Source organism: Lagopus muta, chromosome 2 (assembly GCF_023343835.1).
Source record: "Lagopus muta isolate bLagMut1 chromosome 2, bLagMut1 primary, whole genome shotgun sequence".
Classification (NCBI taxonomy): Eukaryota; Metazoa; Chordata; class Aves; order Galliformes; family Phasianidae; genus Lagopus; species Lagopus muta.
The window spans coordinates 85,168,043-85,193,844 of record NC_064434.1 but is presented as its reverse complement, the minus strand read 5'-3'; the positions used below and the strand labels follow the sequence as shown (position 1 = coordinate 85,193,844).

The 25,802-nt window shown below is 36.9% G+C and overlaps 2 protein-coding genes across 5 annotated transcripts in view; one reads left to right on the top strand and one right to left on the bottom strand.

Annotated features, from left to right (window-relative positions):
• THADA (THADA armadillo repeat containing) overlaps positions 1 to 25,802 on the bottom strand; it is a 301,092-nt gene that overhangs the window by 262,707 nt on the left and 12,583 nt on the right. The window lies entirely within an intron of this gene.
• PLEKHH2 (pleckstrin homology, MyTH4 and FERM domain containing H2) overlaps positions 1 to 25,802 on the top strand; it is a 52,843-nt gene that overhangs the window by 18,892 nt on the left and 8,149 nt on the right. For 2 of the 4 annotated variants that reach the window (XM_048934792.1, XM_048934791.1), the window contains exons 4-24: positions 427 to 576; positions 1,000 to 1,083; positions 2,510 to 2,591; positions 3,100 to 3,282; positions 4,782 to 5,770; positions 6,749 to 6,824; positions 7,399 to 7,493; positions 8,117 to 8,261; positions 10,413 to 10,549; positions 11,680 to 11,790; positions 12,061 to 12,147; positions 12,660 to 12,818; positions 13,481 to 13,561; positions 16,386 to 16,565; positions 17,359 to 17,467; positions 19,249 to 19,361; positions 20,761 to 20,940; positions 22,289 to 22,386; positions 22,858 to 23,035; positions 24,022 to 24,177; positions 25,616 to 25,713. In XM_048934792.1, coding sequence (XP_048790749.1) covers positions 427 to 576; positions 1,000 to 1,083; positions 2,510 to 2,591; positions 3,100 to 3,282; positions 4,782 to 5,770; positions 6,749 to 6,824; positions 7,399 to 7,493; positions 8,117 to 8,261; positions 10,413 to 10,549; positions 11,680 to 11,790; positions 12,061 to 12,147; positions 12,660 to 12,818; positions 13,481 to 13,561; positions 16,386 to 16,565; positions 17,359 to 17,467; positions 19,249 to 19,361; positions 20,761 to 20,940; positions 22,289 to 22,386; positions 22,858 to 23,035; positions 24,022 to 24,177; positions 25,616 to 25,713 — 3,491 coding nt within the window. The remainder of the gene's footprint in view (positions 1 to 426; positions 577 to 999; positions 1,084 to 2,509; positions 2,592 to 3,099; positions 3,283 to 4,781; positions 5,771 to 6,748; positions 6,825 to 7,398; positions 7,494 to 8,116; positions 8,262 to 10,412; positions 10,550 to 11,679; positions 11,791 to 12,060; positions 12,148 to 12,659; positions 12,819 to 13,480; positions 13,562 to 16,385; positions 16,566 to 17,358; positions 17,468 to 19,248; positions 19,362 to 20,760; positions 20,941 to 22,288; positions 22,387 to 22,857; positions 23,036 to 24,021; positions 24,178 to 25,615; positions 25,714 to 25,802) is intronic. The other 2 variants (XM_048934793.1, XM_048934794.1) reach the window with 2 other exon arrangements.

The following is a 25,802-nucleotide window of genomic DNA, read 5'->3' as shown; positions in this document are numbered from 1 at the left end:
TTTAACAGAAGTTGACTTTTGATTCCAAATGGCAGGTATATCTACTGCTGACACTTTACGAACATCTATGTGTTCCCTAAAAAATCATTCTTACTGTGGGACAGACAGAAACTAAAAATTGTAAGAATAAAATTGTTCACTGATTTGGAGTCAGAAAGTATTCCTGACTACAAGCCAAGTGTCTTATAGATGCTGTTTAATAAGCCTAAGAATGGCTTCCTATACCTAAATTGCACCCTCACATTGGCATTTCTAACAGGGTAGCACGACAAACTGTCACATTTCTTCTCACATAAAGTTCAGAACCTTGCAGGATTACCTTAAATCTAAGCGTAGGGGCAACTTTAACCACCCACTTTGTGATTAAATTATTACCTTTAATGTGGAATATTGTTTCTTAAGTTTTACATTTGACTTTCCAAATAGGTGCAAGTTATGGAAGAAAAACTAAAAGCAGCTAATGTTCAAACGAGCGAATCAGAAAACAGGTTGTATAAGAGATGTCAAGATCTAGAGACCTTGGTTCAAGATAAAAACGATGTAATACAGAAATTGGAGCAACAACTTGAAGAACAGGTTAGAAATAACTGTTACAAAATAAAAGCATCAATTCCACTCTTAACTATGCAAAAGGAAAATAGAAAAGAATTAAGATCAGTAAAGGACAGGAAAGCTCAGAATTTTATCTGTTGTTTGATTACAGACCATTAAGAGTGTACGATTTGAATATGACCGGTTCACTTGCAAATTATGCTCTGGCTTCACTTGAGAGAACAGGTCATTTTTAAAAGAGCCAAGATGTCATTCCTCTTCTCCTTCTTTGAAAAGTTTTCTATTTTCCAGAGAAATAGCAGCATCCTTGATGGGCCTATTCTTTGTTTTAAAAACTAACCATGTATCTTCCGGGTAATCAGATTTCTTGAAGGAAACTTGAGGATTTGTTTCTGAAGGTACTACTGAAGCAGACAAGAAAAACATGCTTGTGTCATTTTTTTCCAGAAGCAAATAAGACTGCAAGAAGCAAAAATTATAGAAGAAAAAGCAGCTAAAATAAAAGAATGGGTGACAGTCAAGCTCCACGAGGTATAACTCTTGCTACAATATTTATCATGCAGAAAGCTGACCATAGTAAAAAACGCGTTTCCCAGTTCCATTGGTTGCTACTTCCATGAAAGTTGGAAAATGAATTTAACAGCACAAAGAATGAAAGCATCCATGTCACTGAACTTCTGACGTTTAATAGGGACAGCCAGGATCTCTGGCTCCTCATTCATAAGGGTTGAGGACAGAACCCTTAGAACTGCTTTCTGGCAGGTCTATATATCTCCACTTTTTGAAAGAGATTAGGTGTCAAATTTAGCTTGCTTCAACAAATGCCTAAAGAGTGAATCATAAAAGCTGAACAAATCTGCTAGGGCGGGAAAAGGACTCATTTTTCTATTTTCCAGTGCCCACTGGGCTCTTAGTCATAGTTTCAGGGGTGCTGGCTCTATTCCCAAAAGAGACCAGCTGTCTCCATTGGTTCTCTTGTGGTGAGATAACCATCTCTACCCTGCCTAAGGCTGCCGGTTTTGGTATGTAGCTGTGTTTTCTTCATTTACATTTTTAGAATTTTAAACTGCCTATAATCATTAAAGCCTTACTCTATTGTAGTTAACTGGAAATTGTGTTCACTCTAGTTAAAAAGCAATTAAATTATTTCTTAAGTTGGAAACAAGAAATAACATTTATAATTAGTCTGCAATGGGAGTTTTTAAAATCATCTAATATAAATACAATTAAGTTCAGTTAAAATTATCTCGAAATATTTTGGACAGATGACTGCAACTCTTTACTTAGAATCTCAAGGTAATTTCACAGCAGTGGCAAGGTGTTACCCCACTGGAAGGTGGAATTGATGGCTCCTTATCTGTGGCATTGGACGCCCAGATTCAAATCTCCTCTTTTCGTAATTCAGAACAGAGGCTTGAACCAATGTCTCTTCCTTCCTAGTAGTGGCTACGGCAGTGGCTTGGTGGGGTCTTCTTCTTCCTGTAGATATTCTGCTCTATGTAAACGTTTTGGTATCTGTTTTTTTCTAATCCTTGCTTCAGGATGGCAGGAGATTTCAGCACCATAACTGCCTTTAACTCTTCTGCTTTCTCTTGGATTTGCCAAATGGCATCAGATGTAACTCTAGCCCTTTGCTTTAATGAAACATGATAATGCAGATTTTTTCTTAACTGATTGGGCTTTTTAAACCAGTCTAGGTTTTTCTTGGTTTTGGCAATGCTTTTAACAGAGTAAACACAGTTATTCAAATCATCATTGCAGGGAATTTCATTGTCCAGGAAAAAAAAAACCAAAAACAAAGAGATGCAGAGACTGGCATTAAGGGAAGCAGCAGATTGGAGATCAGTATTTGAAATAGCTTCCCCTTAAGAAAGCAGAAATGCAGTGCAAATCTTAAGTGTGTAATGACTAAAAAAATGTTTCACCAATGGATGAGATTAAATTTGTGTGCTTTTAGTTAGAGGTGGAAAATCAGAACCTTCGCTTGATCAACCAAAAGCAAATCAAAGAGATGAAAACAGTACAATCTAAACTGCAAGGTAAATGTACAAGTTTATTCTTGATTTCTCTATATACAGCATATGTCTTATTATACTTCATTAATTTGTGTCTCCACATAATTAAAATCTTCCATAAAATCACAAAGATTTTATTATTAATTATCTGACTTCATAGTGACTGTATATACAAGTGTTAGGCAAGCAATAATTTATTTTTTCCTGAAAAGACATGCAAGCAAAGCACAACTATTATTTGCTGAGTGAATGGATACTTTTGTGTTATTTAAGAGGCTTTGCAAACAGTAAGATTTGATAGGACTTTTGTCAGATCTTTGCTTTTCTTTCTTCATAGGATAGGCGACCTTAGCACTGTTAAGAGATTGCTGAACGTCAATCTGTAATTGCTTTTCCACTAAACGCTAAGCTGGGAATCAGAATTCTGATTTTTGTAATTATTTTTGGTAATTTCTGGTTTTTGTAATTATTACATTTGACTGCAGTGATCCCAAACCTATTAACAAGGAATTTCTGAATTACTGTTGTTCAGAAGCTACAGGCAAGAAATCTGTTACTTCAGCACAAAAACCTGGAGAATGTCAGCGACTAAGCGGTTTGACTTTTGGATGCTTTTCAAACAGAGCAAGAAGTCCTCATCCATCTCCTAAATGTGAAGAAATAAGCAAGTCTTCATCAAAAGAACTGGACTACACTGAAAGCAAAAACACGCTAGGTATTTAGTCACCCATATTCTGTCATTTTGTTCCAACACACTTGGAAAAGTAAAATCAAGAAGTGTGTACAGCCATTTACCAAGTATGTAGCAGTACTCTCTCCCTCTTCAGTGCCACTCTCTCCTATTAGGAAGAAATCTTTTTGAGCGTTGGAGTCTCAGAAATGCTAATGCTTTGCTTAGCAGCACTCAGTGGCCAATGTTGTACTCCAGGTTTGCTGCACAGCATGTGGAGTTCTTTCTATTCAAACAAGGAAAACGTTTCCTCATCAGTTTGTACAATATCCCCAGCAGCCCCTGAAGTCTTATAGTGCCAGCAAAATGATGTGCTGCTATGTTATCACAAACATAAGCAATTCCATTGCAGCTTACTGCTTTTCCTAATCAATGAGAAGTCCGGTAAGGAGGCTATCACTCCTAATCTGGTCTGTCATTTAGGTCCTACTGCACTGTTTCTGATCTCACAATCTTCTTCACAGCTAGTCATGAGATCCAAAATCACAAGTTCATTTCGATGGAAAATCAGGAACTGAAATAGATCCTGTTAGTATTTTGTCCACTTATATGATACCAAGCTCATTGTAAACATGCATATGTATGTATTCATTTTGGTAGATGATGAAATTGAAGAAAGATTTTTTCAAAGGAAGGAATAAGGAATAAAACCTTAGGCTTGATGAAAGGAAAATATATTAATTTTAGTGACTTCATTAATTTCATCTGGACCTATTATAAAATTCATATTTGATCCACTTTAACTTCATACAGCTATTTAGCATTATTTACTTTTCTAGTTATCTTTGTAGAAAAGTCCTAGCTTTAGCATCTGTTTTAACTCAGGGAGGGCACAGGCCTCATTGCCATGCTTTGAGCTATAGCTGTCTCATGAAAAACCAGGTACAAATGAACAGCACAAGCAAAGCTATCTTTAACATGGTTTCTTTCTCTGAACTTTTTTCTATATGCAACTCTTGTGCATCTTAAGCATTCTTTACTGAGAATACAGTAATTGCTAGCAGGAGAAAATTCTATATATAAAGACTGCAGGCATGCTCAGAATATTTAATTTATTAGTAAAAGTCTTCTATCAATCTTGTAGTCCAATTCTCTTTAGATTTTAAAAAGCAGTAAATGTTTATGCCCTCTTAAACCTTTGTTTTGCCTTTTTTTTTGTTAATTATTATTATTTTCATACATATCTAGTCTACTTTAACGTTTGGCTCCACTCTGCTCATCTGTACACGTATTGCCACTTTTAGCTTGACTAGAACTCTGAGTAATGTCTGTTCCAGTTTCTTGGTAAACATTATTCAGTTGCATTCAAAGTTCATTATAATACTTTTCCTAAGATCTATTATTTACAATACTGAACAAAAATAAGATGTGCTTAGTTATTTAAAAGTATTACCTATTTACTATTTGCAGACACAACGACAAAGCCCTTTAGCAGTCAAGTTTGCTAAAGTAATTTTCTTCTGCTCTTTGTATTTGCCTTCTAGAGAAGGATATCCTGGAAACTACCTCTGCTGGTTCTGCACATGAGAGCAATAAAGGTCAGAAGTCATTGCAACAAAGTTCCTCAGGATCAGAGCAGAACAAGAATGTGCAAAGGAGCCGTTCATCCAAAGATGTAGACAGTGACATGTCAAAAAACTCCTGCACCACTGGGAGTGACTGGAGCTCAGATGAGGATGGAGGAGACAACAAAGGACTGAAATCCAGGTGTGCATCCACCCTCTCAAGCCACACATCTGAAGAGAATGCGAGGTACAGTAGAGTGGAGAGTGAAATGTATTTGACAGCCTCAGATGACAGTAGTTCTCTATTTGAAGAAGAGAGTTTGGGTGTTCAGAGGACTCAGCACAAAAAGCTGTACTCCTGGCAGCAAGGGTCCCAAAGAAAAGGTCAGAACGACCCAGGTGGAAGGTGCAACTCTGACTTCACAAGTAAGAAGAAAGACCTAGACAGTTCTTCAGATGAGCTGAACAAGAAATTTCAGTCCCAGAGACTAGATTATTCATCCTCGTCCAGTGAGGCAAACACCCCAAGTCCAATTTTAACCCCTTCTCTTGCACACAAACACCCAATCCGAGCAACTTCTGCAGGCTCCCAGTGCACAACACCATCAGATTCTCCCTCAAATTTGCCACCGCCGAAGTTACGAACTCCTAACGTGTTCAGTATAAATTCATCATTGGCAAAAAAATATTTAAGCCAGCCTCAGCTGAGTTCTGATAGAATGTTTGGTAGAAATAGAAATGCTATAAGCATGATACGGCCATGGAGACCTCAGGAAACAGACATTGATCAGGTGGATGGAGAAGACACAGTTATTTCAGAGAAAATGGAGGTTGGCTGTGATGAAGGAGTGTTTACCTATGACTGTACTGAAGCACAAGATGCCGAAGCCCAGGAACCCTGCGATATGACAAAAAAGGTTGCTAGCAACAAACCTCCAACTCCACCATTACATCGATTTCCTTCCTGGGTAAGTGTAATGCTTGACATTTTTCCTACCACTGAAGCTAATTCATTTCATGCTTCTGTTCTATGGTTTTTGTTGACTGTAATTTTCCTGCTCGCTGTTGGATGACAAGACAGAGCCTTACCATAACCGAAGTTAAGACAACAAACCCAGAAGCAAGTTTGGTTTGAAGCACAGCCTTTGAAAAACACAGTCAGTGTTTTTATAGATAAGACTTTTTTTTCCTGTCACAGCTCAGTTACAAATGTGTTTTAGTGTACATCGAACAAGATAATGCTTGTGAATGTGTTTGTTTATTTGAATACCAACAGAGTCTGTAAGTGCTGTTGTCAATGCTGTTACTATAACCATTTTACCCCTAACAATCCAGAAAGTAAGTTGACTGACAACGACTATAGATTATGGAAGCCACTGATCACTTTTCCAAGAAAAACTTCAAAACCATCAATCAGAAAATTAAATGGATATTAATATTTCTGGCTCAAAATCTCAAATAAGCTCCATCTAGACTCACTTATTCCATAGTTCATTTTAATGATTCAGAGGTGAATAATGTGTTGAAGAAACAGCTTTTCTATAGAAATATTTTAGTGCATATGTCTTCATTTTTTAACACAAAATTGTTGAAATGTTCCCTCTATGATGGCATTTCTCTGTTCTTAACATGCAATTTTCCATTAAAAAGTACTTTTGCTATTGGCACTTTGGCCCCCAGTATATATATTTTTTAAATAAGTTACTTGTATGCGGTAACCATTGTGTAAAAAAGAACAAATCAAACTATGGGTACAGTGACTACGGTACACAAAACAAGGATTCGTTTTTCAGCTGCTACTGATGACACCACTTCATCAATGACCTCATATACAATATTATCACGTTTCTACTAATACAAAGACTAAGAGTCTATGGGGAGGCTAAGCAAAAGAAAAGCAATTGTTTTAATTGTCTACCATCAAATTAATTCTGCTTTTATGTTAGGAAAGCAGAATTTATGCTGTAGCCAAATCTGGGTTAAGGATGTCTGAAGCTTTCACCACAGAATCCCTTAACAAAAGTAAGTGTTTTTATTGCTCGTTGCCTCATGAACAAAAACTTCCTTCTTATGATTGTTTATAAGAAAGGACCAAATGTTCCATGTTTATTCGATATATTTTTATTAGGATTATCCGTTGTATAAAACCTAGAAAATCATTGATTATCTTTACACTGTCTTCCACTCATATTAGCTTGCCTCTTGACTTTGTGCTGAATCATAGAAACATTAAGGTTGGAAATGACCTCTAAGATCATCTAGGCAAACCACCCACCTATCACCAATGCTGCCCACAATTTGTACTTACTTAATGCCAGTTTTCTTTGCCTTCTCATTTTGAAGGTTCTATATCAGGTACCACGATTAAAGGATTATACTTTTAATTTAAATAATGTTAAATAGCGATGATTATGATTTATTGACACTCCTTAAGACCATGATAAATTTTAAATAACTGTACATTTTACATCCACAACAAATGAAGAATAAGATCACTTTTTATAGCAGAGCTGTACAGTGCAAAAGATAACATGAGAATTTGGTAAATTGAGGGGTAACTTAGAAAGTGCATTTATTTAATATGTTTTTTGTTTAGGTGCTGCTTTACTAACTTCATACTCCATATCTGGATTATATACATCTCTAATATATAAGAACATGACAACTCCTGTCTACACCACTTTGAAAGGGGTAACTGTAATCTTTAAAAATGTAATGTTTAAAAAATGTTTAAAGAACATCTTAAAATACCATTAGGCATTAAAACACTATCAAGAACTTTTCACATTTGATGCTACCATGCCAAATGTGTCTTAAGATCATGGTTATTGACTATAGAACTCCATAAATAATGAAATTGTCAAATGGCTGGAAAAAAAAAAATTGCTGCTTATAAAATTCTGCCAATCCATGTCAGTTTTTCTAAAGTTCCTTGCTGATTTTTCTTTTCCCAAAGGCTTGTTTATTAAACAGAGCCACATGGTGTGCGTGTGTGTGTGTGTGTGTGTTTAGAAATGTCTTTGTATCAGTGCCAAAGCTGTTTATATGCAGATAGCCAGCAGTAACTAATCATAGCATTGTTTATCTTTTGGCAGCTTTTTGTGATTTGGAAAGACCCATGCTTTGAGCCTACATGAGTTTTAAAGTGTGGGAGTGGTTGAGGGCAGAAGGAATTCAGTTCTGTGTTTATACTTGTGTGCCAAAACTCACAGCCTAAGCAAGAGCAGTATTGAATGCCGTAAAGCCAGCAGTACGAAGAATTTACTGATAGTTTTTACACAAGATATCAAAAAACACTGTGTTAATTTCTGCAGAAAGCAACTCAAATAAGCAACAGCCCGTTTATAGATGAGTCATCAGGATCAGAGGAAGAAGAAAGTTCTCGGTCCAGCTCAAGGACATCTGAGTCTGATTCTCGATGCAGAAGTGGACCAGGTAGTCCTCGAGCTATGAAACGAGGTAGGCAAAAAACATAAGAAAATGGAGCTCCTTGAAAGCTCGGAAAGTTGGGCAGTTTGCATTATGTTTTTAGAAACTGATTTCTTCATTCAACAGCACGGACATCTTAAATCAAGTCTTTCATCTTAACTATCAAAGCTCAGATCTATTCAAGCAGGAGAAAGGACAGCTCAGGGTAGCTCCTGTTTATTGCTGTTATCATAGATGGCTGCTTAAAGCAGTAACCTACTAGCTAGCTTTGTCATGAGGGAAAGGTGATTTTAACATTTAAAACAACTGCCCCATTCAATCTATATTTTGTCAAGTCAGCAACTTCCTATGACCTTTAATGCTGTGTAGATCAAAAGACCTAGAAAACAGTAACTGCTAGCAACAAAAAATACATACTCATTTTTGTAAAATAAACTAACAGTATAAGGTAACAGAAAGCAGGTGTAGAAATTCCCCCAGCAGAGTATTTGCTTCTGTCATCTCATGCAGTGAAGGGCTTCTTTCCTTTTCTTTAGTGATTGTTTTAAGGTCCTGTTTCAAGGATTTGAAATCTGAATCCAACAGTGTCCTTGCATGCAAAGCAAATTTCATAGGGGTAGGTAGGTGTGTGTTTTTCATCTCTGTAATGAAAACAACATGCTTTGGTACATGGGAAGATACAGTGCTTCCTCACTGGGTAACTGTATCAGTATTATCTCTCTGCGGATTTCTTCACTGGGTGAAGCAAGGGAGCTAACACTCTAAGATCCTAGTGAGACCCTGTATTAAGATCCTCTATTATATACTCCTTAGAGAAATGGAAAGCAGCATTATTCAGTTGTGCCTGTTATACATGTTAAAAGCCCAGGAATTAAGAGTTCTGCTTACATCACACTTGAGCAGGCAAATACATATGGTGGCTCACTAGAAATGTTTTGGTGCCAGCCAAGTGTGGCCTTGAGGCCGATTCATTTCCCAGCTCTGCTTGCTGCTCTGTGCATACAACCTTCTTCATCCTTCAGAGCTCTCCTGTCCAGCTTTCTCAGGGCAAGGTTATGCAACCTTCCCAGCCTGAGTCTTCTCCTTCAACAGATTTCTCCTGCAAGTCTTGTTTTTTACGTAAGGTCAACTGAAAAGAAGGGCCTATCTGTGTTAGTCCTGCTTCCAGTTTTGTAGTTACAGTTCTGCTACACTACTATGAAAAGAACCCATAATTCCTGCATCCTAGCAGTTCCATTTTGGTGAGCAAAAACCAATACAGTAGCAAATGAATCTCACTTCACATGTTTGCACAATAGGAGGGATAAACCAGCTAAGTTCATAGCTGACTTCATCCATAGTTTACATCTGTGTCTGTAAAATGAAACTTTTCCCTTTGCTCATGCTTTCTTCTCCAGAACCAGCCCTTGCACTGCTTCAAGCATGGAACGGTTTCTGAATCACAAAACGTGTGTGTTTCTCTAGTGAGTTCACAAAAAAAAAATAAAATCTGTGCAGTCACAAATTTGTCTAAGAGCATAATCATCTTGCTACATATTTGTTATTAGAGATCTTACATGAGAACAACAAACCTGACAGCCAAGGTGGCATGCCGAAACAATAATTGAGAAAGGCACTTCTTAAATAAAATCAGCAAATAAGTTTGGAAACAAAGGAAAGAAAGCATCCACATTTCAATCTTGCAGACTAACCTTTCAGAGTAGCACACTGGTTGGAAGATAAAGCTTCACAAAAGAACATGTTCTGGAGTAATTTCAGTTCTTATTGCTGATTCACTAGAATTGATAACAGGGTGCATTTTTTTTTTCTTTTTCGTAGGATGAAAGCTAATAAACTTAAAAAGAAAAAGAATCCTGAAATGCGAAATTCAGATTCTCAGAAAGTTTCCATGTGAAACACAAACTAATTACAAAACAAAGACAGCCATGTACAGCTTCAACACAGAGCAGATCTTGAACTCAGCTTTTTAGTGCCCATGCACTTACGTGGCAAAACTAGATACTAGGAAAAATTAGGGAAAGTCAGTCTATTTAACTAAAGATCTTGCATTTGTTTGGATTTATGCTGATAATTTTGTTTGCCAGCAGATCCTATTCAGATATTCTTTCTGCAGGGTTATTATGTTCCCATTTATTTGTTGCATAATAAATAATACAGAGAAACATCTCTCTTTTATCTCAGGTGTGTCTCTGTCTTCTGTGACCTCAGACAGTGACTATGCTATTCCTCCTGATGCATATTCAGTAGACACAGACTATTCGGAGCCAGAGCAGAAACTTCCTAAAACTTCTTCCTCATCTAGTGATAATGGAAAAAATGTAAGTATTGAAGATCTGTAAAGAAATTTACCTTTGTAAATTTGCATTCAAAGAAAGCTACGAAATCCCTGTATTCGGTCTTGCCGATTCACAGACTGCCTTATGAGTACAAATAGTAAAATTTATCAGAGATGCTAAACATGTAAAACCATTATAACTGAAACAAAGTGGACAGTTATTCTGAGCTCTCTATGTCACGAATGGAAGTAGGTAAACAACTCCAGAAGACAATTCAAAGCACTTCAGATGTTTATTATAATCTGACCTAAAGGGTGGTGTCCTGCCCATGGCAGGGCAGTTGGAACTTTAAGGTCCCTCCCAGCGCAAGCAATTGTTTCTTGGAACCAAGTCTGGCATCAGATTGCATTCAAGATGGTAAAATCTGCTTAAAATTATTCTTTGAAGTAGCTGGAGGCATTAGTCAAAATCCTTGCGCAGTAATCTGTTTCTATAGCTTCCTCATACTGGGAAAATGACTTCAGGCAAACTAGAGAAATTCTAAGTAAAGCAGCATGAAAGGATAAATCAAAGAAACCAAGCAATTACAGGATATTGTTCTTCCCTACAAGTTTTTTAATGACCTGTGTTAGTAGTTGGTGTCTTGGCATACAAGTGGATTGACTGACTGGTGATGAAAATAATTCATTTTAAACTTTCTTCACTGAGCAAAACTCTTCTTCTACTGGTGTACACACAGAATTATACTCTGAATTATACTGCATTGTATCTGCTCTGTAGATCAGTCCCTAAAGTTAGGGGGAAAAAATGTATTTAGATAATACTAATTTGTTCATTGTTTAATATAAATAATGAGAGCTAAATCAGGAATCATTATGTTCTTCATTCCCTTGTATAGCTCTGAGCAAATCACTAACTCTCCTTCATGTACTATAACTGTAAGTAGGGATATTAATTAGTTATCCCATATGCATGGCATTGTTCTTAATTGATGCTCATAAAAATATTGTCCTTGGAACAAAAATCTCATAAAATACTTTTTTTTTTTAATTTTTTTTTAGCATGCTTTTAAGTTATTAAAATGTCTGTGTGTGCATTTATACCATTCCTCTGGAGGATATAGAAATATTAGTGTACTTAACTACTTTTTAATCCAACTTCTAAATAATCAGGAACCTTTGGAAAAATCTGGCTATCTGTTAAAAATGAGTGGTAAAGTGAAGACTTGGAAACGACGGTGGTTTGTCCTTAAAGGAGGCGAATTACTATACTACAAATCTCCAGTAAGTACACAAATAAGTGTCACTGATTTGCTGTTTCATATTAGATGGCTTTTACTGAGAATCTAGGACTGCTAGAAGGAAAAGAAATGCACTCCTAGTGTGTCAGTTGTAAGGGAGCAATTCAGGACCCAGTTCCTTAAGAGGCATACAAGGTCCTCAATGTTTACATATGAAGTATTTATAAAGATTACTGCTTAAGCGAGTTCCATAATTAATTATTGCTATTTATTGACAGATTTTAAATATATTTTTTCCATTCCTTTCATACAGAGTGATGTAATTCGAAAGCCTCAAGGTCAAATTGAGCTAAATGCATCTAGCCACATTGAAAGGGGTGATGGGAAACAAACAATCCAGGTGCCTGCTTTTCTCTTTTTTGTTTCTTTTTTTGGGGCCTTATTTCCTGCACTGCCAAAGCATCCCGATCTCTGTTGCACTGGAAGTCCACATGTGGACTCGGAATTAATTAGTGTTCTTCACTTGAAACCTGAAGAATATTTCAGTTATAGAAAGGAAGGGTAGAGATGCCTGGGTGTAGTGTTGTCTGTACTGCTAAGAAGGTCAGATTCTTAGCTATGAGATGCGTTAAAAAAGAGCAGTCTCGGGACCAGACATTAGGGTTGACTTGTTTGTCTGAAATTAGAGAATCAAGCTTTCTCAATTCTGCTGTCCTAAAATCTTTCAGAAGTCTCAGAAATCGCAGTTCTGCCTTGTCTGCCTGGCCATTGAACCCTTTTTAAAAGAAAAATACTTTGGAGAAATAATGCCCCAAAGTTGTGAGGCTACATTGGTAGGATTTGTTAAAACCCCCAGACCGTGGGGTGAAACACAACGTTCTTAAAGCTCAAGTCTCTTCTGCTACTTCATAGCTTACCACAGAAAAACGAACGTACTACCTGACTGCAGATTCTCCAAACATCTTAGAAGAATGGATCAAAGTACTACAGAATGTTCTTAAAATACAGGCTGCTAGTCCACTTTTTATACAGCCTGAAATCAAACCAACCATGAAAGGATTACTTACAAAGGTAACAACACTTTTCTCCTCCAAATGTGCGTGATTTTATTAATAATATCTAGATTAAAATGGCACTACAATAAAATAAATGGAAGCAAAATAGACATGCTTTGCTTTTCTAATACTTTCAGAGTGAGCAATCCAGGAGTACCAACTCACCTACTTCTGGCTGCTTGAGATTTAGTTTGGTTTTTTTTTCCATCTTTTTAATTCACTAGAAGTTGTTGAGTATTCTATTTGCAATCGAGAGGTATCCTAGTTTAACAGTTAACTTTGACAAATGCCTAAGTTGCAGTAGTTAATTGACCTAACTTATTTCAGTAGAGTGCTCATTATTCAGTATTATTCATTGAGAAACGTTATTTCAAGATAATAAGAACACTACATAAAAGGAATATTTCTCTTTCGGTTCTTTCAATTCCTCAGCTTCCATTCCCATAGGTCTGATGAAATGAAAAACTCACTCTGGCTTTACCTGGCTTTGGACCAAGCATCTAGTGCTTTAAATCTTATACCTTTAACAGAGCTATGTATTTTTAATTATTTGTCTAGTAAGGTAGAAAGTAATTTGAACTAAGTCATTCATTCCCAATATCAGCAAAGTCTAGAGACTGTGAAATGCAGACTATATTTTTTCTGACTGCGCTTGTACTTAAGGGTCTTTAATTTCAGGTGAAACATGGATACTCCAAAAGAGTTTGGTGCACCCTAGTTGGAAAAACTTTATATTACTTCCGTAATCAAGAAGATAAGGTAGGTCCCTTACTTGTTTCCTCAGCTAAGATCTCCTCAGCTAAAATGGTAAACTAAAGTTTTATTAATATAATATTTGCCTATGTAGCATATTACCACTTTATCTTAATTACCAGACATTCAGACTTTACAGATTCTCAACTGGGAAGGTTTCCATCTAACAGACTGTATTACAGGCACATCCATTGGTCCGCTTCTGCTATGGGACCTGATATACATCCTGTATTCTCTTATCCTTAGCCAAAGTGGGACACTGACTGGCTGACATTTCTGGTCTCCCTGTTTGCTAGCCTTGAGGCTGTCCTTTACTTTTGGAAGCTGAATTCTTAAATATGTTTGCAATCATTCCTTTTATCTTTCCATTGACTTCTAAATGTTGTTCTTTGCAATATCATTGTGCTTCGCTGCAAGAAAGGCAAAAAAGCCTAGCAGAATGCAGAGTTTGCAGCTGTGCTGATGCATGTCTGAGGTGAGGGGGATTCTTTCCAAATTGCCATCAGGAAAGGAAAAGGAGCTCATGGTCAATAACTGACAGGATGAACAGAAACAGAGGAGGTAGAGAAAAGGAAGATTAATTTCTGAAGCCAATTAAAGGTACTGTTTACAGAAGAAAGAAATGGGATCCAATCAGCTTTAGATTAACCTCACAACCGTAATCTGACTTTCTGACATTGAGTTCTCTACTCATACTTCTCAATGTTGTCAATCCCTAAGATTTGCTGTCATAATTACCTGCTGAGTCAGGACAAAAGAGACTTCCCAGTCATAGTGGCATAGCCATAATCTCCCTGAGGTTATGAATATTTTATTCGTACCCTTACTACCTAGATCTATCAGAAAGACTGCTGGCACTTGACAAAAGGTCAATGCTCCACTGGGCTGACAAAATTCCTAACAGAATTCAAAAAATACAGAAAATTGAATTTGTTATTTCTGATCTATCCAAATATTCATGCTGTACCCAGTAATTAGTAGTCTCATAAAACGAGCTATCCCTTTTTATCCTTTCCTTTTTCATTCATTTTTAAATATTCTACTAAAGCTTATTCTGTATAAATAAGATAGCAGTAAACATCCATCAGAAAATGTTTTTTAATTACCACGTAAAAGTGATAATACAGGGTTAGGGAATCAAATGACTAGAGTATTGATCTGTAGCTCATCTTACACAGATTTATTTTTTTATAATATTTTTCTTTTATAAAGAAATCTCTGCTGATTTTGCTCATTGGTACTTTTGAGGATTTTGATTCTTTAGCAAACTCTTGGCTAAAAAGCTTGCTGGCTTCATGTTAGTATGTGCCTCACTTTGGTTTTGCTGCCTCTTTGAAAGCAAAATTGAAACTAATTCACTAGCTTGTAATAGAACAAGAATTTAGCTTTTGTAAGCAGAATGTTTTTTAAAATATTATGTATGAAAAGTTTCCCAGACCTACTTCATTTCTTATGTTGAGCAATTCGCTAATTAGAAACATATTTATTGTAGCTGAATGTGAGTGTGCAGAAAAAAAATTACACAATCTGCAGTATTTAATATGGTAATGGTGCCCTTTTAAATGGCCTCCTTTCCAAATTAAATTCAAATATAAAAATCAGCCAACTGCATTTTAGTTAAAGCTAGTGAATAAACCATTCTTGACCACTTGTATGTGAAACGGCATCTCACGATTCTACCTCGTTCATAAAGTTGCATGCATACAAAGCACCAAAGAGAACAAAGATCACACCATGCATCTTCAGTCACTGCTAATGAGAGCAGTTTAACGATCCACAACTAGGTGATGTTCTCTTCAAAGTAACTAGATTAACTGCTTACTCTATCAAATCACTATTCATGAAACCCACTTGAGATTGAATCACGCTCACCAGCCACTCTCCAAGAGTACATGTGCATTTTCTAAGCATATTGTTAACAACCTGAGTCAACCTCATCTGCTTTGCATTTTAATTTACGACCACTCCAGGCTTACATGGAACGTGTCACAGATTAGATGCCCAGCCATTATTTTACCAAAGGGAAATGTCTCTTTCTTTGCAACAAATCACAAAACGTTACTAAACAATACAGAAACAATAATCAAGGCTCCTTCTCTATAACATTAAATACCAGATTCTTCTGAACATCACAATGTCTGAACAGCTAGAGAAAGAGCAGTGGTGCAACAGAAAGGGAGGAAACCTTGCGTAAAATCATCAGTAAGGACTGTCAGCCTCTGCCAGTCCTGTCACCTGCTTGTGAAGATGCTTTTGTGTTTGTCATGGCTTCCTGCTGCTGCTAAGTATGAAATAATTACTTGTAGGAAAATTTCCTTTTGAACAACTTCTTATATAACTATTTATACAACTAACTTTGGTCTATCAGAATGAAGAGTGAAACAAACTAGGAAAGTCTGTCACACAAAATATTTACCTTTTGATTTTATGGTATGAATAGAACAGGTACTTCAACACTATGCTGCTGTCCTTTGAAATGACAAAGCTATAATTAAGGTTCTAGGCTTTACCCACGGAATTTTTACTTGGAAGCAGTTCTGGAAACTCTGAAAACCTCCTTCTCTTGCCCTAACAGACATTTATTACTTTAACTAGATACAGAGGCAGACCTGGAAAGGAATTTAAAAACTTCTCAATTTCAGACTTTGGCACACATCATCCAGTTTCTGTTGTCTGCACCAGCTTATTTATCTGGCATTACTTGGCTGAAGTGAAAAAGAAATAAATGAACACTAATGGTAGTCATGTTTGGGTTGGTTTTTTTTGTGCTTGTGGAATATGTACTGAAGCAAACATTTGCTTTCTAACCACTTCTAATATTGACTTTTAGTTTCCTCTTGGTCAAATCAAGCTTTTTGAGGGTAAGGTTGAAGAAGTTGATAGATCCTGTGACTCCGATGAAGATTATGAAGCTAGCGGTCGTAGTTTGTTATCAACACATTACACTGTTGTTATCCACCCTAAAGATCAAGGACCCACTTACCTTCTTATAGGATCCAAACATGAGAAGGTAATGAAATGACTTTTCTATTACATTTCAGTAACTTGCCTATGACTGTGATGCTGTGATATGAACAATTCCTAAAGAGGAGGGGGAAAGGGATCCACAGTACCCAAGTTTGTCTTTAAAGTGCTGCCAGAGGTAACCCCTTTTGAGACAACCCAAATGCGCAGGCTTGCCTTCATAAAGTGATGGGTGCAGAATACCAAATATGCTGTAAATGGAGAATTTTGCTCACATTGCACTAAACAATGAACAGACTTTAGTAGATCTTCCTGAGAAGTTCTGGGATACTGGGTTACCCGTTTTCACTGTTTGGACTGCGGTAAGAGAAGTGAGAGATACAATTAAAAACACTGTTACTGCTGCATCGTTTTTAAGTAGCCCTATAGATCTCTGTTTTTTGACCTAACTCCCTGCATCAGAAGGATCTGGCAGTGATAAGAAGGCACTTCAAATTTTTATCTTTCTGATGAGGAAAGAAAGAACAAGCATGATTTCTGAGGGTAAAAGGATTCAGAACGCAGCTCTGTCCAATTTTCTATACTTCATACTTGCAACATAGAGTAGCCATGAGTGCAGCTGTTAAAGGAAGGCCAACTCCTTGGGACTTCAAAAGGAGAGTATGGCAACGTTCAAAGCTGAGAGCGAAATCTTCATGAAAAAGCTCCTTCCAACAAAGCTTCAAAGTGGATTCAATTTCTGACTTAATTCCTGTGAAACTTCATGTGCATTTTCTTTTAATGCTCTTAAAAATCTGGTGGAACAAATGAGTGAGTTGCTGCATGTTTTTCTACCTTAGGACACATGGCTTTATCATCTGACAGTTGCAGCTGGAAGTACCAGTGTAAATGTCGGGTCTGAGTTTGAACAACTTATCTGCAAATTATTAAATGTGGAAGGTGATACCAGTAAGTTTATTTTTGTTTCAACACACTCATCTTGTAATACTTAACAATGAGAAAATACTAAAGCATTTAGAAATTATTATACTAAGAATGTTTTGTTGGTTTTTTTTGTTTTGTTTTGGTTTGGGTTTTTTTTGTTTATTTTACTTTTTTAATGAAAACCATAGAAATAATAGTTTTAGGCATACTTCTAGGAACTTTGAATGAACACTTATTTATAGTGCCCGATTTCTTTGGTCTACACAAAGCAGGTCAGTTAACTTTTTTCCTCGGCTTACTTTTGTGCTACCTTTCTTTCCTATGCCAGCAGAACCACCCGGTCTGTGAAACAGGACCACTGACACTGACCTGCCCTGTAGAACACTTTGAAGAGGAGCTGTGGGGCTTCTGTTATGGGAATCTGTTATCTAAAATGCCATTAATAAGATCAATAACAGAACTATGCCTATGCAAGAAAAAAAAAATATAACTACCAAGGCCTTGTTTCTATAAATGACTGAAACTGTTGGGAATGGAATTTCTACTTCAGGTCAAAATTTAGTACAGTATTTGCAAAACAGATGATAATAATATAGAAAATTTAACAGGTGCTCAACTCCTACTTTGATACAGTTGGGGTTTTGAACACTACTAGGAATTTTGAAACTGTATTTCAAAATGCTGATCTCTTGTGCTACACAAAAATCATGTTTTCTAAAAGAAGAGCATAGACCTCATTACAGAGTTTTCTTTAAATATATGTAATATGCAGTCTTATTTATGGAAGTTTCAGAATTCACACTTTGGGCCTACTCCATCTAGCTAGGGCAACTGTTTCATTTCTGAACACAGAAGTCTGTTCCGTGGGGAATAGCCTTCAATATGCCTGTGCTAGGAGCAAAGTTCCAGCATCTTCTTAGCATCTCTTGGGGCAGTTCACACTGATGTTACGCTAATTCCTAAATGTGTGGCTATCTGCCACATCCTGAGCTGCTGTGGATAAAGTAGCAACTCCAAAGGGAAAACAGTGCTAACATTCATCGGCAGAAGCAGAACGTCACCACTCTGCTTCAGATTTTAAAAGCAGTGCATAATATTTCCTTGTGCTTGTTGGATCTGTGAGTTGGCTTTCAAATTCTGACTGTTCAAGCAGAAGCCACAGACAGATTCACATTCTATGCCACCAGATTTAGGATTCGTCTCATAAACTCCTACTCAAACAATTATTTCCACACTAAATCTCTGCTCTTGAGAACTTTCATGATTCTGTATAGTCTCACAGTTTGCAGCAGAAACCAGCAAATCCACACACTCCTTACTGCTATTTGAGATACAGCTACTAAAATTTAGAAGCCAGGTCCTATTACCAGCTTAAGGTGAAGCAATGAAACTGATTTAATATCTTAAGAGGTTCACCGCGCTGAGACTCCTTGGCCCCTCTGCGTAGAAAAGAACAAAGCGAGTGTATGCAGGGAGAGGGAGATGACTGAAAAACTGAAGTTTCCGTACTGAATTATGGCCAGAAGTTATACCAGAGAAGGTTTAGGTTGGATATTAGGAGAAACTTTTTCTCTCAAAGGGTGGTCAGGCACTGCAATGGCTGCCCAGGGAGGTGGTGGAGTCGCCATCCCTGGCAGTGTTCAAGAGGCGCCTGGATGAGGAGCTACGAGAGATGGTTTAGTAGCTTGTGGCACTGATAGGAATGGGAGGATGGTCAGACTAGATGATCTTGCAGCTCGTTTCCAACCTTGTGATTCTGTGATTCTGTGTGAATTAATTGCAGAAAACATATTTTATCTGTTTAGCTTCTCAGATTTGGAGACATCCTACCCTTTGCCACAGCAAAGAAGGAATTACTTGCCCTCTTACAACTTTGCCATCAGAAGCCTTACAAACTGAAGCCATTAAATTATTTAAGGTAAAAACACGTTTTTATTTACAAGTTTGCTTTGGTTTGTTTCCTGAAATTTTTCATTTGCCCATGAGATTTTGGATGTTTCCCCGTGAAAGACCAGATTAGTGTCTGGGAACTACGAGAGTGTGCTGCAATCCCGTTAACCTTCTTTGTCCTCTCTCCTGCCCTTACTCGGGTAAACCACCTCTAAAAATTAACTCATGGCCCAGCTGTAAGTGAAGTATATTCCAGAAACAAAATAAATTATTGCTGTTCTGTATAATGTCAAATAAATCATAGATTGGAAGACGCGGTGCTTGGATAAATGAACTTTCTCCACAGAGCTTATAGTCTAAAGACCAAATTCCTTGCAGCATGAACTTTCTTAAGAATTTTGATGTAATGTTAGGATCCAGAAAGGAATTCAAGACAAATACCACATGTTAAGTCACAGCCATTTGTAAGCAAGCTTTCCAGCTTATTTGTCAGAAGTGTCTGAAGAACATAAGAGTACACCCGTTTTATTTTCTGCAGTCTTGCAGTGTGAAAATTTAAAGGGAATGTACTTCCCTAATAAAAATAAATTGATATCTATTTGGCAATCACTTTCTGAAACATATTTCAGACCTACATCAAATAAGAGGTGATATGTACAGCCTTTATTAAAAGCTTCTCTAAAAATCAGTTTAAAAGTCAAGCGAGGAACTGATTTAGAAGCAGAAAATTATGTTTTTCTACTGCTGATAAACTAAGTCCTGTGCATCCGCGTATTTTCAGATAGACTAGAAACAGATTATTCTTCCATTCATTCCTTGCATTTTGCTTGTATACTTTGAAAATTCTTCCTCAAGGAACTGTTCAACTAAGTGAATGTAGTTATGACCACAAGAACTGTAATATAGACTAAATGGAGCAAGTGATAACATAAGTTGTCTTACAAACGATTGACGCCTGACTTTCCTAAGACAGAAGAGGTGGTGAGAAGTTTATATGAACTCACAGCAAAAATAGCAGTGAAAGCTAAGAAGTAAAACAAATGGCTGTGAGTCCTGGTTCTCTAATTTGTGAAACTTCATCTCCCCGTGTTGTTCTCAGTCTTTGCACAACTGTTTTACTCTGCACGCAGCCCACCTTGCATTTTAAAGTCCTGCACAGGGGTAAGCTGTGTTCATGCAACATGTCCTTAAACTTCCCTGTCGCCACAGCTGTTGCAACACCTACCAGCATACACTCCATTTTTTTAAGTGTTGCTTTTATCCTTTAGAAAAACTGTAGCTTTTCATTCATTCTGGTCCCCTTTTTCACCTCTTTTACTGGCTATCTGTGACTTCAATTATAGCACATTTTTGTTACGCAGAATGTCAGCAGCATTGGTTGGAGCCTTCTGTATGTAAACTCACTTGCTTAACTGTTTTATTTCTAGACCTGCCAGTTATTTATAAATGCTGCAGTTGACTCTCCTGCCATTGACTACCACGTATCTTTGGCCCAAAGTGCTTTGCAGATCTGCCTCACACATCCTGAACTTCAAAATGAGATCTGTTGCCAGCTCATTAAACAGACCAGACGTCGACATCCACAAAACCAGGCAGGACCAATACAGGTATTTCAACAGCAGTGAAGAAATTACACAGTATGTTTGGAATGGTAAAGGGGCTCCGCACTTCTGTAGTATCTGCATAAAATCATATAAAATCCTGAACTATCTTATTACTGCTGTATCTTCAACAAAGCTCACATTATGCTCCATGAAAGTACTCGCACCTGATGACAGGGTATATCTCTGCCTGTGCTATTTTTAATGGTTCAGCATACAGTGTTGGCTATCATCAGGCATTAAGACAACATGTGGAACCTAATTCTCTTTTACTGCATGTTTCCTTTCATTGGTGCTGCCTCAGGAATTTTGGTGCGTGAAGCCAGATGTCTGCATAGCATAATAATATGCTGTGAAATCTCAGTTGTGTTCAGTTTTTCTGACAGATGTGACCTCTTACTTTCTCATGCTGTCCTCAATGCATTCTGCATGCTAGATTATGAATATATATTTAAAATTCCCCACCTTAGTCCCCTGCCAGTTATTCACCAATATCTAAACATGTATCAACTAACTGAAATTGAAAGGAAAAGCAATAATTAGAACTCATGTAGAACATGCAGACCCGGGATAGGGCACATGACAGTCATACCTACAGAACTAGGAAATGAATCTGAAGATGAAAAAGGAAATAATCACTTCAAGGCTTTTGTAATAGACATGTTTTTCTCCTGACTGATCATAGAAAGCAGCACATGACTAGCAGGCACACCTATTATCTAGAAAAGGCCCATATTTGGAACATGCACAGTATGTGTGCATCATTAAGACATCCACAAAGGTTTTACAGAACACATAGCATGTTCATGTCAGCATACATTGAAATTACATATGGCTGATGAAATTAAATAATGCATTTTTTAATATAAATTTTACATAAATCTTTGATATTTCCAAGCACTGATGAGGCCATCCCTCCAATACAGATAAATAAATTATTGCCATCATAATTATATGGTATGATATTTAGGGTTAACCTGTTTGGTAGAACATTTGTAGCCTCACGTATTTTTTAAGGTCTTAAATTATTAACTCAAGCATGCTTGGCATTGTAGCCTTAGAACTCATTTTTCCTGCGGTTTGCTTTTTGTACAAACTGATTTGCCTTCACATTTCCAGCCCTAAAAGTAACATGTTGTACACAAATAAAAGCAAACAGAGCGTTTTGGACTTCCAATGAGGTGACATTCAGCTAATTTACTCAGCTTTTTCTCTGTTTTGTTTTGTTTTCCTTCCTATTTACAGTTGTGTGATATTTGCCTTGGCACAGTAAGCTACACTGTTGGCCAAGAGCCAAACAGGAAGTTTTACTTTGTAAGATGTTTAAAACAGTGAATGTCTTCCTTTTGTCCAGGGCTTGCAGCTCTTGGCTCTCTGCGTTGGACTATTTCTGCCCCAGCACCCATTCCTTTGGCTTCTTAAGCTTCATTTAAAGAAGAATGCAGATTCCAGGTATGCCTGAGTATTATTAGCCTGCTGGTCAACTAGTCTTCTTTAAGTACCTTATTTCCAATCTGTCATTTGATATATATGTATGTTTTATCTTCTGACATTCATTTTATAATAAATTTGAGTAGAATTCTGTTCCAGTACTAACAGGTAGCAAAGTGTTCTTTCTATGCATCAACTGGAAAAGCTCCTTTGTTTTGAAAACAATTTTGCAATGGAATCCTGACTGCAGGTTGCTAAAGCACAAAGGCTCAAATCTGTGGCAGTTACATAAAATGCTCTGAGCCACGTTCATCTTTTACACGACTCTGTTCATCTCTTTCACTCTCCTTGAAATTCCCTGGGGAAAAATGCTGGAAATCCTGCTGCAAAACCTGAATGCTCCTCCCATCTCACATCTCTAGAGAGATCTACTCAGTTTATTGTCCTTTCAGCCACTTCCCAAGAATTGCCTGATTTCTTTTTCTGCCACAGAACTGAATTTGGGAAATACGCAATATATTGCCAGCGATGTGTAGAACGTACGCAGCAGAACGGAGACCGAGAAGCCAGGCCCTCCAGAATGGAAATCCTTTCAACTCTTCTAAGAAACCCTTACCACCACTCACTCCCCTTTAGTATTCCAGTTCATTTCATGAATGGCATTTACCAGGTAAATCTAGGAAACCAGAAAATCTAGGCTCTCCCAACCCTGTGCTATTGGCTTACATGCAAAGCATATCAGAAATAGAACTTTAAGTGTTAAGGTAAATACATTTCAAGTTTCATCCTGAGCCAGTACTAACACAGGGTACAAGGCACAAGGTATTTGAGTCAGGTTTGATCAATGAAGAGTAACTGTTCAAGACTGAATCTTTAAAAGAAATTAAAATATTAAAAACACTTAAAAATGAGACATCTTAAAGTTCCATTGCTTATTTGACCTCACAACTGGATGAATGAATTCAACTTAAGAGAAGGGTATTAAATTCCTCTCATCAGATACCTTAAAAGTTAAATACCTCACAGAAAGCACAAAAATGCAGCTGTAACTGCAGTTACAGCAGTCATGAAGGATAGCCCTATTTGTTACAGAAAACACAGTTTCATTCTTAATCCTTTTGGGAATTCATCAGTCAAAGCCTATAAGAAAGCTTTCCCTGGGCTTCCATGCATGCTGATGCAAGTCTCTTTTTTTTTTTTTTTTTAAACAACTCAGAAGATTACAAAATGGTGACTTTTTATATTAAGTCAAAACTATATTGAATAATGTCTATTTCAGGCAACAGCAAAACAAACTGTTTTTCTTTTTCCCTTCTAAAAGTTTCTTGCTGCATGGCCAGTAAAAGAGAAAAATCAACATGTATTTAAACCACTCTAAAAAGTTTCCAGACTGAAGTTTGGAGGGAAAAAAAAAGGAATAACTGCTTATTATTTATTAATACATTGCTCAAAAATACCTACCCTAAAGGGCTACAAAAACTGGAAATAAATGAATCACATCAATGGGCTCAGTTAATGACCAATTTGTACTTTTCAATGACACTAAGTTATTCAAAGGGAATGGAATGGGTCTCATGTTCTAGAGGTATTCTCATCTTTCAGAATCTTTGCTTTTTTAATGTTTGGTAGTAAAATAGATTTGGGGTGCTTTTCTAGGTTGTTGGGTTTGATGCCTCTACCACAGTGGACGAATTTCTGAACACCCTGAACCAGGATACAGGAATGAGGAAGCCAGCTCAGTCAGGATTTGCACTCTTCTCTGATGATCCCTCTGGCAAAGATATAGAGCACTGTCTACAAGGAAACATCAAGGTAAACAAAAGTCTTTAACGAGCTCATATTTAACAGCAAGATCATTTTACAGAGCTTGCTTCAGACAGTGAAGGAGAATATTTTTCAGGCTGAAAGCTCTTTTTTTTTCCCTCCAGTGATGTAAAAGGAAAGATGAAAAACTACATTTTGAATTACTGAAATTCATTCAGTGAACTGTATTTAAAAGCACTCTCTGAGAGACTGATATTAACCATGGAAGTAAAAGCTGGATTACAAAAGAGAAAATAAGTTGTAACTAATCACTTTCCTTTAAAACTAAAAATCAATTGATACCCAACGTGTACTTAGAGATGCCAGTTACCATTCCTGATAGATCCCCAAAAGATGAACGTTTGAGGTCCAAAAAGTCACTGACACTGGGATAGGGATCCTCAGAAGTTGTTATTAAAAAGAAGAAGAAAATAGAAAAAAGAACGGGTTCCCTATCTAAGTACAGAATAATTAGCTTTCATTCTTGGAAATTTCCAATGTTTGGCTTATCATCATACTGGATCTTAGTTCCTTCTATTACTAGTAATAAAATCTTTGTAGTCAAGGTTGGCACAATGCACTATCATCTATGTATTAGAAAATGTATTATTATTATGTGTTATTATGTATTTTTCAAGCCTTTTAGCAGCTAATTAATAATGGATTTTTTTGTGCTTCTACTCAGTAGTTTTTTGTACCCTCTGTTCAATGTTCACAAGCTGCATTTCAAGATACAAGGAAAGGTATAGGCCAGGACCTAATGACAAACAAGCAGTCAACTGATCAGCTCTGCTTCCCAGCCAGAATAATTACCAAATACAAAGCAAAATGTATTTTAAAAAGTACTTTTTCCTTGATAAAAATGATTTTACAAGCTAATCACATTACTGCTCCCCAAAAGATTCATCTATGAAGGAATGGTACCATGAAGTCCAGCAGCACTCATCGGTCCTCTATTCTGCCTCCTCCCCATCTGGCCACATCCACCAGCTGTCAGGCACCACTCTGCTTGCATGTCATATCAAACTTCATATAAACATTACAAGAAACAGTTAATAGAAAGCACCTGAAAAGCTTCATGCAGCAGAAAGGCAAGGCAGACATCAAAGGCACTTGATTAATTAACAACTCACTTTGTACAATTAAACACTCATTGGCTTCTGCTAAATCAGCTAACTGGTCTTTCCATACATGTGTGGTATGGTTTGTTTCCAAAGGTTTGTTTCGTAGGTGTTGCCAGATAAGCAAACAAACAAAAATCCCTAATTATGAAATGTTCCAACTAAGAATAGCTCATAAAGTTACCTGTCAGTTTAAAAACTTAATGTACATGAGTTTCTGATATGAAATAGGTAAATGATACTAAAATATGTAGACAGTTTTTATTCACAGGTACTTTGAAAGGTGAATACATACAAAAGTCACTTTCTTATTGACTCCCTTCTAGATCTGTGACATTATTTCAAAATGGGAGCAAGCCTCTAAAGAGCAACATCCTGGGAAATGTGAAGGCACAAGGACCGTCCGCCTAACTTACAAAAGCAGGTTTGTGTAGCAATTATAACATCCCTGCCTTGTCTCAGGAACTATTATATATATTTCTAATTTTTGTGGTTTCTTCACCTGAAAAATAG